The sequence below is a fragment of the Zalophus californianus genome, chromosome 1 (genome assembly GCF_009762305.2).
Source record: "Zalophus californianus isolate mZalCal1 chromosome 1, mZalCal1.pri.v2, whole genome shotgun sequence".
Classification (NCBI taxonomy): domain Eukaryota; kingdom Metazoa; phylum Chordata; class Mammalia; order Carnivora; family Otariidae; genus Zalophus; species Zalophus californianus.
In genome coordinates this window covers 210,147,144-210,164,457 of record NC_045595.1, presented here as the reverse complement: position 1 = coordinate 210,164,457, position 17,314 = coordinate 210,147,144, and the positions used below count along the sequence as shown (strand labels likewise).

General features: G+C 48.6%; 1 protein-coding gene across 1 annotated transcript in view; it reads right to left on the bottom strand.

Annotated features, from left to right (window-relative positions):
- Window positions 1-3,654, bottom strand: part of PCP4 (Purkinje cell protein 4) — a 52,857-nt gene extending 49,203 nt beyond the window's left edge. The window contains exon 1 of the mRNA XM_027586292.1: window positions 3,526-3,654. Coding sequence (XP_027442093.1) covers window positions 3,526-3,534 — 9 coding nt within the window. The 5' untranslated portion in view covers window positions 3,535-3,654. The remainder of the gene's footprint in view (window positions 1-3,525) is intronic.
- Between the last annotated feature and the right edge of the window lie 13,660 nt (window positions 3,655-17,314).

The following is a 17,314-nucleotide window of genomic DNA, read 5'->3' as shown; positions in this document are numbered from 1 at the left end:
GTCCTTTCTAAGCCCCCACCCCAAGGCTTAAGTGAGCTTACCCTCCCCTTGCAAATCTCTCTCCAGACAATGTTGTTCACTGTTCTCTTCCTTCTTTAGAGATTTAATGTGTAGCCAGCAGCTTCTGATGCTGTGCTAAGGACAGGCATGTGGGTCCAAAAATTTGCCCTTAAATGTCCTCAGTGTGTTCCCACCATGCCTCTGATGGGCACAGTCCTTTTGTGGGCAGTGTCTGGATGAAAGAAAGCTCGTAACCCTGGCGCCGAGTTGCAACATCCCATCCAAGCCGGTGCAAGAAAAGAGCGGTGACAGGAAGACACTTTCTCAAAGGGGTCTCAGGTCTAATTAATAACTGCCAACCAACGCATTATGCAACGGGAGCTCCCCCTACCCCCTCTCAAATAAGATGATGGTATGTGTCATTTTTTAAATTGGTTCTCCAAATGTGTGCCTTTATCGCGTTAAAATTTTGCTCCTGGCTCTCCTAAATAAGTTCTTTTGAAGAGCAACTTAAAAACTCACACCTGCATGAGAAAATGGGACTGACTGTCATTGTTCGTGGGACTCATATTTGGTGGCTCAACAAGGGGAGTCTTTTTCTTCTCCCGTGCGGGGCTCTAGTGGAAGAGAGAAGAGAAGCACTTTGTAAACTTCAGCCTTGGTGGTTGGGATTTCTGATCCAACGAATGCACCTTAACCTGCATTTTGATTCCTACTAAATTATCTCCAGGTCCATCTCACATACTTTAATCCCGAAATGTAAATTGGACACCCCCACAAACCACCTCCACTCTCTCGGTGCCCTAAATTTGGACTTGACTTTCTTCACTATACTTGAGCTGCTCTTTTCAATCACCATTCCCGCAAAAAGCCTTGTCACCGGGGATAGAGATGACACTGTATCGTCGAGTCACAAGTTGAAAGCCAGCTCAGTCCCCAAGTCTCCACCCATCACCGCCTTCCCCCTAAAAGCTAGAAGAGCTGGAGGAGCAGGGCCCACCCAGGGAGCGCTTGACCCTCTGGGGGCCTCTCCCCCCGGCCCAGCTCCAGTGCAGCCCAAGGGAGCAGCTGTGAGCTCGGGGATTTCTGCAGCGGGCCCCAAAGCCTGCCGAAAGGAGCAGGCACTACTTGCCCACCAGACTCAAAAATATCCTAAAGTCAGAGGAAAGCCTGACAAAATCCGTTGCTTTGGCCCTCCGCAGTACTTAGTTACATGAGTAAGTAAACGATCATCTGAAATCCATCCCTGCCTGAGAGCTATTAAAACAAGAAGCCACATGTAATTCATCCAACTAAGGAAAAGCTTTGGGGTGGGGAGAGGTTCAGTGCTCTACCCAGAAAGGAGCTTCTGTTCGACTTTATTAAATGTTTTAAGCAGATTTAAGTTTTAGTGAAAGGACAAATTCCCACTCTCTGAGGGACACACGCCCGGAAACTTGGAGACCAGCCAGAGAGCTGGCCACCCAGCTGGTGGCCAGAGGACTAGCCCTGCATGCGGCTGAAGGGGGGCTGGGCGCAGGGGGGACAGGCGGGGAGAAAGGCGGAGGAGGGGGCTGGAAGGGGTGTGGTTGGAGCAAAGGCCGATGTGCCTCCTGCAGGATTTTATCAACATTAATGGAAGCTTTTGCAGCGGCCTGCTACCATGTCTGAGGGAATGGGGAGGCGGGGGGGGGGGGGGGGGGGGGGGGCAGGGCGCGACCGCAGAGCTGCCCTAATTTCACATTCAGCAGAAACGAGGTTGTGACCCTAATCATGGGCTGAGCTCTGGGACGTTTGCTCTCTCCCTGGGGACCCACAGTTAGGTGAACACGGCTGAGGCATTCTAGAAAGCTCACCTGTATGATGCTGGCCACCAGCCCCAGCTAAAGATGGGGTGAGAGCCAGCAGGAGCACCAACACTCCAGAAGAACCCAGAGCAGCGAACTACGGAGGAAGGGCCCCCAGTTGCTCTACTGTTTTCTGACTCCTCCTCTCTGAAACTGTTAATCTCTATATTTACAGACCCCCTCTCCCCAGCCATCACTTCTCGTTGGGAGCAGGGTGAGCTGACACAAGGTAGAAGCCTCTGAAATCTCATGGAGTCCAGCAAAAAGCCTAGGGACCCGGAGGCCAGGTCCTCCTTGCCCTTTCTCTGCTTCAGGCCCCAGCTCCTCTTTCTCCCCTTCCTTCGGTGGCACCCAGTGCTCAGAGAGCTCCAAAGGCTCTCTGGACCCCGAGATCCACCCCGGCGGCCAGCCGCCAGCCACAAAGCCTGAGTCCCGCCCTTCACTCGCCTCTGATGTGGAACCAGGTGACCTTGAACTTCTCTGTGCCTCAGTGTCCCCATCTGTCAATTGGGAATAATACTAGCACCTCCCTCACAGGATTTGGGAAGGCAAATGAGGTAACAGGAGTGGAGCGCTAGACGCGGAGCTGGGGGCTAAGAACAGGCGAAAGTGAAGCGCCCTGGTGTTACTGGAGCTCCCAGCTGGATCCGTGGCAGGAAGGCTCCGAGCCTCCCGTCTTCCTCCCACACGCCCCTGTCCTCACTCCGTCCCAAACCCCGTTCCTAAACCGTATATGCTTCACCCCCACCTTCTTCCTGTCATGTTTATATCAAAAGTCACCCATCAGAGAGAGAAACGTAGTGAAGGTGCCTCTTCCTTCTGGAGTTAATTTTACTCTGGACTTCCAAAAAAAGGATCACCCAGCTGTCAAAAAAAAAAAGGATAGAGAATATAAAAGGTCTTTAAAAGTAATTATTTAAGTGCCGACCCAAAGGACGTGACAATGGACTTGTCTCGGTTATTGAGCTGAATTAGGGGGCAGTTTGTACACCCTCAAACCTGCTTCATTTAAAAGAAAGAAAGAGAACATGATCTTCCTAAAATAAAATGAGCTATCAGTTTGCCCCAACAAAATCTCTTCTATAGAAACACACTCAGAGACGGGACTTGCAACGGAACATTGTAGCTGGTCTTCTGTCCGGGTCTGCCCTATCTTCCAGCCCCATCCCCACAGGCAGATTTGTCACCGGGCGATCTGCCTCTTTTACTGGTGCTCTGATTAACTGCAGATAGAGTTTGTGCCTCCACACGGCTGTGCCGTGAAATCCTTCCCCTGCTTCTCTCTCAAGCCTGACTGTCACCAGATGGCCTGCCTGCCAACATTCCGCAAGGTATCCCCCAAAGCAAACACGTGAGGACAAGCGGGAAACCACACAAACCTCCGGAGACGCCAAGACCATCGGCTTTCTGTCGGGAGGTCTCACACCCAAAGCACTTTCCAAAGTCACAATGAAATCAGAAGCACACAATGAATCCCTTTCTCTTTCTAAGGCAAATTTTCAAAAGTTGCAAACTTGACCGGGGTCTGCACCTGCCGTACCAACCAAGATGTCAATAGTGTCAGCCCTCAAAGCAGAGAGTCACAGGGCTGATCTGTGTTCCATCGCCCCTCGGAAACCCTTCACATTTTCCGAGACCAACTGTGGCCCCGTCCCTTCTCAACCCCAAGTCTCCCCCTGCAAGTTACAGCACCACTCACCTCACTCATGTTGTTCTAACACCGCAGCTCCGGGGTCCCTGTGCTCGGCACTGTGCTCAGCACCCAGGACGCTGCTGAGGGGTCGCTCTTCCACCGGTCCTGGCTTTTCTCTTAAAAAGGGCTGCCCGGTGGCATCATGCCTCCTGTAAGCCAATGAGATCCGTTCACCTGTCTGCACTCCCTGCAGACATCTGAGAGCACGAGGGGCCACCTAGTGGAACGAAGAGGGAAGCCAGCGAGGTCTCTGCTCCAAATTCCGCCAGGGAGAGAAGGAACAGCTAGTTGTTTTTTTTTGTTTGTTTGTTTGTTTTTGTTTTTGTTTTAAAGGTCAAAGTCATCACATACAAAGATCATCACAGGCTTGCCATTGTTTATTAATTCAAGGGTATAGGACTTAGATTCATGGAAAATACGTTTTCAATGTCAGTGGAAAGGTTTGTTTTTCGAAGGAAGGCCAGGTCTGGAAACAGCAGCCCATGCTCTCCTCCAGGAGCGGCAGCCTCCCCTGTTTTTCAGGGCACAAACCTCAGCCTTTTGGGGGAAGGTTTTCCACTGTCCCCCGCCCCACCCCCAACTCTGCCAGGATGCTTGTACCCCGGGCACATCCTCTCTTGGTGGGAGGTCATAGCAGCTCTGGGACATGGGTTGGAGAGTCACGCTGTGATGACGGAGAAGGTCCCCAGCCCTATCTGGGGGGGTTGTCAGAACCTCGCCAGCATTGGGAAGAGGATGTGGGCAGGACCGTGGACCCTACTGATGGCTTCATTGTTGCAGCCCGCAGCCTCTCGGTAAAGAGGTTCCCTCCTTGTGCCTGGACTCAGGAGACCCTGAGGAGCATCCAAGTGAAGTCTTGACTTTCACAGCAGGGATCGTGGCTGAAGCAGAGCACGAGGTGCGTGTCGCTGCCCGTCTCCTCGGCCCGAGGTTGGTCAGGTCACCCTCCTGCAACTTGCCAGCTTCACCTTGGGCTCAGGTTCAAACAGGAGCCTCGGCTGGAGAACAGTGAGGCTCTGTCAGAGCAGATACTCCAAACGATGACTAGTAACTCCTCAAAGGACCCACCGGAGACATAAGCATATCCAAGTGACAGCTACCTAGTAGCTCATGTGGGTAAGTACATGAGAAAGTAGGTCGTTGTTATTCAGATGCCCCCCCCCCCGCCCCGGGAGGGCCTCATCCATCCCCCACAGGGGGAGACTCAGTGGACCGACAGCTGCGGGACGGACCAACACTAAGCTCGGGTCCATCTCTGATTCCCGCCATTAACTCCTACCTGCCATTGCTATGGTGGCCCCTCCTGTCAACTCCCTTCTCGGGTCCACCTCAGTGAGTAGAAGGCCACACATCCCCAGATGGGTACCAGCCGCTACAGACTGCCCGCGGAGGCCCGGGCCCAGAGCCCTGGCCCAGAGCCTGTCTCTGTGGCATGCACGTGAGGAACACAAACACGAAGCAGCAAGTAGCACAAGACTCCTACGGCTCATGGGGACCAATCTTCTTAATTTATAGCCGCTTTCCATGGGAATGTGTCTAGAGAAAGGTCCCTTTCAATGGGAGGATATGTGTATTCATTATAATAACTCTCTCTATATATATGTGTATACACATATTCACATACCCCAACCACACAAAGCTTTTGCAAACAAAGATCTGCCTGTTAGCACACCCTGACAGCATCTTCTCACTCCCCCGTCCCCTCCCTGTCCCCAAATTCACACGTGGGAGGGCCTAGCCAGGATGCCTTTGGGGTTCCCCAGGTGGTGAGGAGTGGGAGACAGAGGAGGACGGGTCTGCCGAGAGGCACAGCCGACCAGAGGAAGGGGAGCAGTGTTCGCTTCCCTCCGTGAAGAGCAGAACCACATCTTCCACCTTCCCCAGTGAAAGCCTGCCTGGGATTTGAGCACCCAGCGCTTGGAGGTGGAGACTGATACCTCCCAGAGACAACCCAGACAGGGTTCCACATGTGGTTTTGTAGGCTATGCTCGGGCAAAGGGGACAAATAGAGGATATACAGAGAACCAGCCGTGCTCTGTTGGCCTGGTTGTGGTGCAGACATGAATTTTCTCATGACATAGACGCGCATATCAATCTGCAACAGCAGGGGGTTTGAGGAGCAGTCAATGGTTGCTGGAGTTTCCAGGGAACAGGCCAGAATGGGTGTCCAGGCTGGGCTGAGGCTTTGCTGCATAGAGTGCGCAATTGTTTAGAACAAATCAGGGGGTCATAAAGGCTATAGAATAGAAGATAGATGATATTGGCAGAGTTGAGTCCCCTCCAAAATTCACATATTGAGGTTCTAATTCCCAGTACCTCAGAAGGTGACTGTATTTAGAGGTGAGGTCTTAAAAGAGGTACGTAAACTAAAATGAGGTACATAAGCTAAAATGAGGTCATACGGGTGGACCCTAGTCCAATAGGACTGGCGTCCATATAAGAAAAATAGATCAGGACACAGACCCATTGCAGAAGGAGCACCCTGTGAACACACAGGAAGAAGATGGTCATCTACAAGCCAAGGAGAAACCAACCCTTGGTCTTCCAGCTTCCAGCCTCCAGAACTGAGAGAAAATAAATTTCTATCGTTGAAACTAGCCGGTGGCACTTAGGTATGGCGACCCCAGCAAACTATTACAGATGCCATAACAAGTGCCAAAGAAGACTTTGAGGGGAAGCACAGATGCATCTTAAGGCGAATTTGATTGGCATTTGCCATGTGGCACGCAACTTAACCCTGTTAATTTCCCCAGGATACCTTTTGTAACACTGTTATCTCCTATTAAGGAGTTGGGGAGCTGTCTGTCTCAAACACAAAGCAAAGGTGAGTGTGGCCACAGAGAGAGAACTGAGCAGCTGTGGGAAATCAGCACCCGTGGGTTACACAGGATGCATTCAGGGGTGCACGCCACACAGTCCTGGTTCCAGGTCTGCTCGGGGGTCAGCTACATGGGCACTCAGGCACGGAGTGCTCCTTCCATCATTCCCCAGCAGGTGGGCCTTTGGACTACAGCTCCCAGCCCCAGCCATCATCTTGGGGGAGTGGTGCCGCCACAAGACCAGCCATCGGACCAAGGGTTGCAAAGACTCCCTGGACCTCATCTTGGAATCCCAAGGGACAAGGACAGTAAGTGGATGGTCTTTAAACCTTTCCAGGTGGTTCTGATAAACAGTCAAGTTTGAGAATCATTGCTTGAAACGGTGATGAAACACACGTGCACACGTATACCCGCACACCTCACTCACTCCTTCCAAACTTTCCAGGTTCCTTCCTGCCTCCTGCCTGTTCTCTCCTGCCTTTTAGAATCCATGTGGCCCTATTATATGACCCATATAACCAAACACTATATTACATGGAAGATGGAGTCATGAACCAGAAGCTTAGAACTTGAGTCCTTGACATGAGCAATGGTTTTCCAAGAGACCTTGGCAAAGCTTCTCCATTCCTCAGTGTCTCATCTCCATTGGTGATATAGAAATAGTAAAATCTTGCATCTGCCAACCTAAGCAAAAATATATACAACACATATATTGAGCCGAGAAATAAATTTTGAAAGAACTTCAGGAGAATTAGATCTATAGCTTCATATATTAGATCTTGGGGAATACTTCAACCTTGCTGAATTAAAATATAGACATGGAGTTCTATAATTTATTATATATATATTTTTATATATATTTGTAAATATATATAATATATATTTATAAATATATATTATATATATTTATATATAATTATATATAAATATATATACATAATATGGATAGATTATTTTCATCTTCTTGGGAGTGTGATCCTGCCTGAAGGTGCAGACTTGAACCAAGTAATCTTTCAAAATCCTCCTTTAGGGTTATTTATAACCCTATAGGGTTATAAATAGAAAAATAGATTAGCCCTATAAATAAGGCCACTATGTACTGATGACCTGGGGCTTTTCATCAGACTTTTAGACCAAGCGCATCATTTATGTGTAATTTCTTGCTTCATTTTCCCACCTTCGCTTCTCTACCGCTCTGTGAGCTGCCATGTGCAGGCACAGCACAGGCCTCATCCTTGAACATGGAAGGCTTGGACCAAGGGAGGATGTGGTCATCCTCCTAGGATGGAGGCACCATGGCCCAGTGTCAGTGGCTAGACCCCTCCCTCCCTTCTGCCTTCACTGCCCCCCAAAAGAAGCCCCCTACAGTCCCTGGGTGTCTATGCAGCCCCCACCCCAAAGGCTTAGCATTCCCCCCACCAAAAGGTGGACCCAGTAAGCTCCTGCCTTTGCTCCCCCCGCCTTGCTTCCTACTGCCTTCAATTTTAATCCCCTTGACAGATTCTAACCCTCTGCCAACCTCTGGATGTCACATGGCCCAGAGCCAGGAAGCCACTCTGGTTATATCTACAGATAGAGAAATGCAGCATAATTCTACTGACCTCTCCCAGAAGCATCTGTTTGTTCAAGTGACTGATTCAGGTGTGTGCTCACTTGCACAAGTCTTGTCTCTCCCCTCCTGGACTTTAAGCCAGGGTTAGGGTAAGGCTATTCCATCCTGTTTCTCTCTCGCAATGCCCACGTGAGCACCGAGTTAGCTCTCAAAACCACTTCCAAATAAGTAAGCTTTCTACCGGCCACTGAGTGTGGAGCCTGCTATATAAACTCTTTTCTTTTCTATAAAATTAAAAGGTTCACTTTGCAGAGCCAACATATAAGAATTTTCTCTTTTAAAAATGAGAAAAGAGGGGCACCTGGGTGACTCAGTCAGTTAAGTGTCTGCCTTTGGCTCAGATCACGATGCCAGGGTCCTGGGATCGAGCCCCACCTCAGGCTCCTTGCTCAGCTGGGAGCCTGCTTCTCTCTCTCCTCCCCACTCATGTGCTCTCTCTTACTATCTCTTTCGCTATCTCTTCCTCTCTCTCAAATAAATAAAAATCTTTTTTAAAAAAAGCAAATTTATAAAGAATAAATAAATAATGGAAAAAGAGGATATTTCAACAATCTCTATGCTGTCAGATTTTAAGCCAGCTTTTTAAAACAGTAATAGATATATAAATGGACCTGTTTTAAACTTCGATGACTGTGTTTTGTTGACTTTTTAAAGGAAAAATAGATTAACAGAAATATTAGGCTGTGGCTTCCCAAGGTTTTAGCAAATAATATTTACAGCTGTTATTCTGCCCCCCCGCCTCGTCATTCCTGTCCCACATGCATGTTTCCTCATCTCTTCCATCACCATTAACTGGGCACTCTGCATAACAGGTGTGTACAGTTTACTATTTCTCAGAGGTATCGAAAACTCGTTATCCCTGAGCATTCTGTCTCCTTCTCCCTCCATCCCTCCCCCTCCATGTCTCACACTCTCCTGAAACAACTTGTGTTTCCATATGCAATTTCCACCCCACCTTGGCCCTCTGTGAGGTCATGTTTTCTGTAAAAAGTCACCAGGCGCTAGGAGAGAAGAGGGGATGGTGCAGGAGACAGACACGGGCAGGTCCAATCTAGCTGCCACGGTTCTGGTCACCTGGCTTGTCTCACTTCCAACGTCAAGTGCTACAGTCTCACCGGAAGCTGATGCTGTTTGTGGATGAAAAGGTTACCTTATAACCTGCAGTCCCTTCTAGCTCAATTAAAGGTCCAAGGCTGTCCTGGGGATAAGGTCTGCCTGGAGAGCTCCCAGAGCCGTGTGTCACCCTCGGCAGCTCCCTCTTTGATGAAAAGGTCAGCGGTGTTTGCATTCAGAGAGCCCTGTCCCCGATGCCTCGATTCCGGGCCCATTGCTGAAGGCCACGTCGGGGGCCCGCTGGTAGGGCTCTCTGCTCTCAGCAGCCACAACAGCTCTCAGAATGGTGCTTTGTTGAGTTTTCCATTATTTTCCCTGCAGTCACGCCCTACACAGGTGAACTCCTCCAATTCACTCTTCAGCAACTCCTTCCAAAATTTCAAATCAATGATTCTGCAGAGCCAGCCCAAGGGTCTGGTATCATAGGCAGAGTAGTGTCCCCCCAAATTCACACTTTGAAGCCCCAACCCCCGATGTGACCATATGTGGGATGGGGCCTTTAATGAGGTAATTAAAGTTCAATGGAGTCCTAAGGGTGGGGCCCTACGCCAATAAGGCTGGTGTTTATATAAAAAAGAGGAAGAGACACTAAGGATACATGTGCAGAGAGAAGCGCTCGTTCCCAGGGTGCTGGGTGTTGGTGATGGACTCAGCCCTCAACTCAGTTCTCCCGGGGAGGCTGCTCTCGGCCAAAGGGCCCTGCTTGCTCAAAGTCATCATGCCATTTGGGTGACCATCCACATGCAGTTCTCAGTTCCATGTCCAAAAGGGGACAGCTCTGCGGGGTCATCCCTTGCAGCTCTAATGCTTCCTGTTGGATCACCTGAGGTATTTGTTCTACCGGAATCATAGCCCGAATCCCCCTCTGCCCAGGGATCCACTCGGGAAATAGGTGGGAAAGACATTTATAAGGACAATGGGATGAGAAGGCTGTTGCTGGGGAAGTCGAGGCCATGGAGCAAAATAAGGCAAGGCTGAGCGTGATTAGCCAGGAACTGAAGACTAAGTGTGAAATCCAGGGCCTCTTGAGCAGCATACAGAAATTCTCATGTCTTGTGGCTGCAGCAGAAAAAGCTGAGGAACAGGCCCAAGACTAACCACAGTGTAGCCAAACCCCAGAGAAGGCAAGTTCTCCTAATCGATGCCAAAGTCAGGGCCTGGCTGGGAGGGGAAAAGATCCTGAGTCGTGGGTAGACGCGTGTGAATATCTCGAACGCCCAGATCCCTCTGATCACTCCAAGCCTACAGTGCTGGCCTCCTCCTCCCTGCTGAAGGCTAGTGCTTTTGGTACTTGATGATGATACAGAGGCTTCCATCTTGCAAGACAGTGCGTGCCTATCCCAGAGCTGTCCCACCTCCCCTCCTGACTGCCAGACTCATACCTAGAGTTAAATCACTCTATAAGCTGGCACAAATGTTGAGCCCGGTAAGGGAAGAACCTAAAGGAAGCTGCAGGGTTTGGCCAACGGGTACTGGCAGAAGCCAAGATGGGAATGCATATGTGGCTGGGTTCTGAGTGTTGGATCAAAGCAGAAAGCCACAGGTGGGGGCAGAAAGTAAAGTTGGACAAGAGAAAGTTTGTTGGTACGGGAAGACTATCTTATGATATAACACTTACCGTTCCAGGCAAGACCCCAAGGGATGTAAGTTCTAACAAGCTGCTAAGATAGCTTTGGAACCTTGCAGAAAGTGGTGGTTCACACTGAGGGAAGCAGAAATGCCAGAAGCGCTATGGCAAGAAGTGGAAGAGGGGATCAAAAGGTCCAGAGGGGAGGGCATGCTGGAATGAATACACCATATAATCCTGGAAAAATACGCAGTGAGGACATTGCCTTCGCCAAGGCGACAAAGAATGTGTTGGTGAGAGGGATTGCTGCATCGCCGGGTGGCTCAGTGGTCTCTCTCTTCCTCAGACCAGGACAGGTGGCAGGGGAAGCCCATAGAGAACCAGGCTTCCAGGTAGCAACAGGGATGCTAGGGCCCAGAAATAATAGTGGCAGTGGCAAGCACGGCCAAGTGGCAGCCGTCAACCGTTGAAAACATGTGGGTGCAATAAATAAAATGAACGGGAAGGTCTGAGGCAGCCGCTGGGCTTGACTCACAGAGCGCTGTGTTGATAGTAAGAGAACACACGTCCATAGGTGCAGGATGGAGGGGCACCAACAAGGGCCTTTCTCAGTGCATACTAGTGGTTCTCCAAGGGGGAGCAAGGGGATTCCCCCCCCCACCCAGGGGACATTGGCAATGTCTGCAGACATTCTGGGGTGTCACAACTGGGAGGAAATATTTGTGAGTATCTCAACATTGGGTCAGGGACAGTCTTACGACAGCTCGTATGTAGAGACCAGAGTCGTTGCTAAATTTCCTGCAGTATTATGAACAGTCTCCCACAACAAAGAATCATCCGAGGCGACATGTGCTGAGGATGAGAAACCCAAATCTATACAAACACATCTACACGAAGATCTACACAAATCTGTACGAGAAACTGAAGGTGGAAATCAAGAGGCTGAGGGCCGGCATCCCAGTAAAAAGTCAAGATTCCCTGCCCAGTTTTCAATCTGAGCCAGGTTTCAGACTCAGAAGCAATCACCCGAAAAGGGGGCCAGGTGTCCAGGGAAAAGGACCCACCAACATCATAGCCATAGTATGTAGTATTAATTTTCCCAGTTATTCCTCAGAAGGGTCCGTGACCATTTTCTTGAGCAACTGCACAATAAAAAAGAGAACCCCCCCAAAATTTAGAGGACTGTTGAGTACAGGGTGCAAGTGGAAAATGGGAACTCAAAGCACCAGCCTCTCTGTCCAAGCGAGAGTATAAGGAAGCTGAGTACACATGAAGTCCTGTACAACACAGTGTGGGTTCCCTGGAAATAGACATAATTGGCAGTTGGCAGAATCTCCACAATGGATCCGTGACCTGTGGTGTAAGAGCTTTCGTTGTGGGGAAAGCCAAGTAAAAGCTCTGACACTGCCCGCACCTCAGCCAAAGTGATCATAAAAACCAATACCACATCCCAATGCAATAGCTGAGGTCAACGCCACTCTACCAGAGGAGATTAACGTAGCCTCAGGCACATGGTATGTGGTCATTGATCTGGCAAGTGTGTCTTCTTCCTTCTTTATAAAGAAGGGGGATCAGAAGGTGTGAGCCCCTGATATGACACTGTCCCTCAAAGAGATCAGCCAGCCCTTTGGTTGCAAGCTGAAATTTTTAGACTCCTTCTACCCTGGAAAGGACAGTAATCTGTCTTCACTGGAATAGGCATATATTCTGGTGTGAGTTTCCTTTGCTGCCCATAGGCCTCTATCTATCCAATTCCACCACCACTGTCTGGAGGCTTGAAGAGTATCTGATCTACTGACACAGAATATTGCATAACATCATCTTGGACAGAGTCCTATCTTTGATAGAGGACTAGAGCGAGTATACCACAAAGTCTGAAAAACACGATGAGGACATTGCTTTCACCAGGGGGCGCCAGGGAGACCAAGGTTTGCAAGACTGGCTAGCAGAGAGGAAGTTATTGCAGTCAGAGAGCCCCAAAGTGTTCCCCTGTGCCTTGGACGGAATACTGATCCGTGCAAAAAATACTCTCTGAAGCCAAAGTGGAGGAAACTTCCCAATGCTGGGGAAAGAGCCCCTGGACAATTCCTGGAGATCCCACAGAATTGGAAATCATTACTGTTCCCACCAGCCGAAATGGTGTGACCTTGAAATACACAGGCATTGGATTGAAGCCCTGCCTTAGGAGTAGGGTTCAATTAGTCCCAGAATAAAGGCTGCTCTTGGCTTGCCCAATGGAGCCTAACACCAAGCCTCAAAAGACTCAAAGTGACCCACAACTTGCTTAATTATGTGCCAGGAAAGCAATCCAACACTCTTTAAAAGAATACAGTAAAACCTAGCACCCCACAATTCGGCATTCATAATGTCGGGCATCCGAAAATTACCAGGCATGCCAAAAAAGCAGGAAAATATGATCCATTCATTTCATGAAAATTAATTGCAGAGATGGTGGAATTGGTAGCCTCTCTTTCATATATCCCCAGTCTACGATTCTGTATCTGAGATTCTGCAAACCACATTTCAAGTTTGCCAGCCACTCCCTTCCAGAATCAGCCAAGAGAGAGCACGGTAGGTCAGGATTCTGCAAGGCTGAAGGAAGAAGGACAGGTGTGTTCCTTCCTGTTTCCTTCTTGCTCCTTCCTGTTTGATCCCTGTTTCCACTGGTGGCAGGATCCGGACTGGATCTAGTCTGTGGTTTTCCCAACATTTGCAGAATCAGCCTCACCGCACTCCCCCCAGAGACAACAGAAGTCTAAACATCAGCCCCCTGAGGTCCTTCCTTTAAGCTTCTAAATTTTAATAATCCTAAATTCTTTCCTTTTTCCTCAGCCCCAGGGGTGGTAGCTGCCTTCAACTGCCACCTCTGTGACACTTTAGAGTTCGCTTTTTGCCCCTTCGGTCAGCCATTCAGCAACTTTACACCTCATTATCAACTTCTCTATGAACTTTTATCTGTGGCTTCTGCCTCCTGATAACCCTACCTGCATAGCCCCTGATGTAGGTGCCTTATTACATTTCATTCTCACAAAACTGAATAAGATGGGCAATTTTATTAACCTCATTTTTTCAAAGAACATGCAGTTCAGAGAAGTTAGTAATTTGCCCTGAGTCCCACAGTTAGTAACCATGCAGCAGTCTGGCTTTAAAAATTTGTGTGCTTGACTGCATAGCAGCATGCATGATAATATGCCTGGACTCACTGATATCAAAGGAACTGTCTATCCAGGGGCTCGAAAGGGACCAGCAGGATTCGTAAATATCAGTGTCAGTCTGTGATCATGAAAGTGCCCCAGAGAAGGCAACATGGGTCGTATTGGAGGAAATGAGTCTCGCATCTCACTGTCTACGTGAGAATCTCCAAGTGATCTGGAAATAAAAATACCAGAGAAATGGGTAATGTAGCTGTTGTTACCCACAATATTGACTTGCAATTCCCTGAATTCAGACAATCCAATTCTTTTCCCTCAAGAAAAAGTTTGTATGGTGATCAAATTTTAAAGTTTGTTTCTTCTTGGGTGTATTAACATGGCGGATACCACTGTTCTTGTTCTTCCTGCTCCTTGATAGAATCTTCCCTGTACTAGGGGTTATGCCGCACAAACAGGACAAAGATTTGGGATGTGTGTGTGTGTGTTTGTGTGTGTGTGTGTGTCTCGGATGGAAGCCGAGGAAAGGGGTAGACAGAAAGTAAACAACCACAGTATATTCCCAGTGGTAACTTCTGCTGTGCTAAATTGTGTAGCATTTAAGTGGGTATTGAAAGAAGAATTTATATATGGCCACCACTATCTGGACCTAACTCATGTGTCAATAGAAAGCTGGGAAATTGTGCTAATATCCTTCCAAATGAAAGCGAAAATGATGTCTAAAATCAATCTGCAAAACCTTCATGTCATTTTGGTTCTTTCAAGGCTATAAAACATTAGCACAGAAAGTGATAAGTTCATTCCATTTAATATGAATGCTTGCTTTAAATAATTCCAAATGCTAAATCATGCTGAAAAACTTATTACCAATATTGTAAAATTAGGGAAAATCTCAGTCAATTAAACTCCGGGAACTAAAAGTCTTTAGAAAAATTTAATTCCCTAATTAAGCAGCTGGAGGGTGGGGGGCAGCAAGCAAAATGTTCCACCAGAGCAGCCTGAGTTACTAGCCTCATAAATGAGATATTTTGACAAAAGCAAAATTGTGGTCAATGAAGCTCAAAAATGCATAAATGCCATCATATACTTGGATCCCAAAAAGCAAGGCCATTTTCATCATGTAGAGAAATTGACCAGAAAAAGCCTTTACTCCTTTCTGAGAAATATCTTCTACAGAGGCGCCTGAGTAGCTCAGTCTGTTAAGCATCTGACTCTTGATTTCAGCTCAGTTCATGATCTAAGGGTCGTGAGATTGAGCCCTGCATCAGGCTCCACATCCAGCAGGGTGTCTGCTTGAGATTCTCTCTCCCTCTGCCCCTCCTCCCACCTCTCTATCCCTAAAAAAAGGGGGAAAAGGTAGCTTCTGCAACCATATACCTACAAGTCAAAAACATTTTGGGTGATAACATTCCATTCAGTGGCCCTATTTTGACCTGAACAATCTAAGAGTCAGAATATTATCTACAGGATCTGAAGGGGTACATGCACCCCGCTGTTTATAGCAGCAATGTCCACAATAGCCAAACTGTGGAAAGAGCCAAGATGTCCATCGACAGATGAATGGATAAAGAAGATGTGGTATATATACACAATGGAATATTATGCAGCCATCAAAAGGAATGAGATCTTGCCATTTGCAACGATGTGGATGGAACTGGAGGGTGTTATGCTGAGCGAAATAAGTCAATCAGAGAAAGACATGTATCCTATGACCTCACTGATAGGAGGAATTCTTAATCTCAGGAAACAAACTGAGGGTTGCTAGAGTGGTGGGGGGTGGGAGGGATGGGGTGGCTGGGTGATAGACATTGGGGAGGGTATGTGCTATGGTGAGCGCTGTGAATTGTGCAGGACTGTTGAATCACAGATCTGTACCTCTGAAACAAATAATACATTATATGTTAAAAAAAAAAGAAGAAGAAGAAGATAGCAGGAGGGGAAAAATGAAGGGGGGGGAATCGGAGGGGGAGACGAACCATGAGAGACGATGGACTCTGAGAAACAAACTGAGGGTTCTAGAGGGGAGGGCGGTGGGGGGATGGGTTAGCCCGGTGATGGGTATTAAAGAGGGCACGTTCTGCGTGGAGCACTGGGGGTTATACGCAAACAATGAATCATGGAACACTACATCAAAAACTGATGATGTAATATATGGTAATTAACATAACAACAAAAAATTTTAAAAAAAGAACGTTATCTACTGCAACATCTTTACCCAAAACACTGTAGTGTGGACAAGCTCACTGCCCAGTCCTGCCTGAACATATACACCTTAACTGCAGTAGTACGGCCTTTAGTAATGCTTCAGGGTCCTGGGCATCCTTTGATCTCTAGTGCCGTGGAAAAATACCTAGAACTACGTAAGGTATTTGAACTATTGGAAGGCTAGCCAGAAACATGTGAGAATACCAGCCGTGGGTGGTAGAGATATAGGGAATAGGTGAATAGCTACAGGAAAGGGATTTACCCCCCGGGGAGAGGGGAGGAGCCCAGCAGTGGGGAGGGACGGTGGCTCCATGGCAGACCCGTGAGACTCACCATCTGTAGTTTGGCATGGGAGAACCAAGGACCAGAAGAGTTGGGAGAGGGTGGAGTCAAAACAGAGTAAGGGGGGAGCCAGTAGAAGTTTCCCTGAAGTTCTCCCAAAAAATTGCTGAGATTCTTTGGGAGATGGAGAGGCCCAGAGCTGAGGAATAGAAATGGCCTGAGATTATGAGTAGGTGAATCATGTTTCAGGTGAGAGGAGATAGGCAGGGCCAGCTAGGTCAGCACGTTGGAGTCAGGAGGCCAGGTTGCATCTCGAGGTAGAGAAGGGAAGTACTTCTGGACATTGTGTGAAGAGGAAGAACTTCATCTTGTGAGACCCTGGTTGACTTAGTGCACATGGAGAATTCTTGCAGATGGAAACTGCGCTGAACTAACAGGTTAACTGGGAGGGAATCCATGGGTACGGGGACCGGCTGACTGAGTGAGAGCTGACCCAAGGCACAGCTGCCGGGAATGCACCTTCTGTTAGCGGGCATTGTGCCTTTCCAGTCCAATGTCTGGTGTGGTTATTGCATCGGACCAGGATATCACTGGGGTCACGCACCTCAGGAAGTCAGGAAAACAGGAGTACAGTTCCCAGAGCGGACAAGAAGGAGTAATTTCTCTCAGTCTGGACCCAGAGGCAAGACCAAGAAGGAGGTTTTGCCCGGCTGCCTTAGTCCCTGCCTCCCTTTAACAGTGGCTAGGTTTTGTTCACCTTATCCATCTGTGAAGGGGCTTTGGCTTGAGACTTCAGAGGGATTGAGAGCTTTTGCCATGAGGAAGGACTGAGGAAAAATGGCTGCTAGACGGAAGAGCGGTGTGAGTCTGTCCCTCTCGGGTGCAGGCGAGCTCCGACGATGGCTGCTAGACGGAAGAGCGGTGTGAGCCTGTCCCTCTCGGGTGCAGGCGAGCTCCGACGATGGCTGCTAGACGGAAGAGCGGTGTGAGTCTGTCCCTCTCGGGTGCAGGCGAGCTCCGACGATGGCTGCTAGACGGAAGAGCGGTG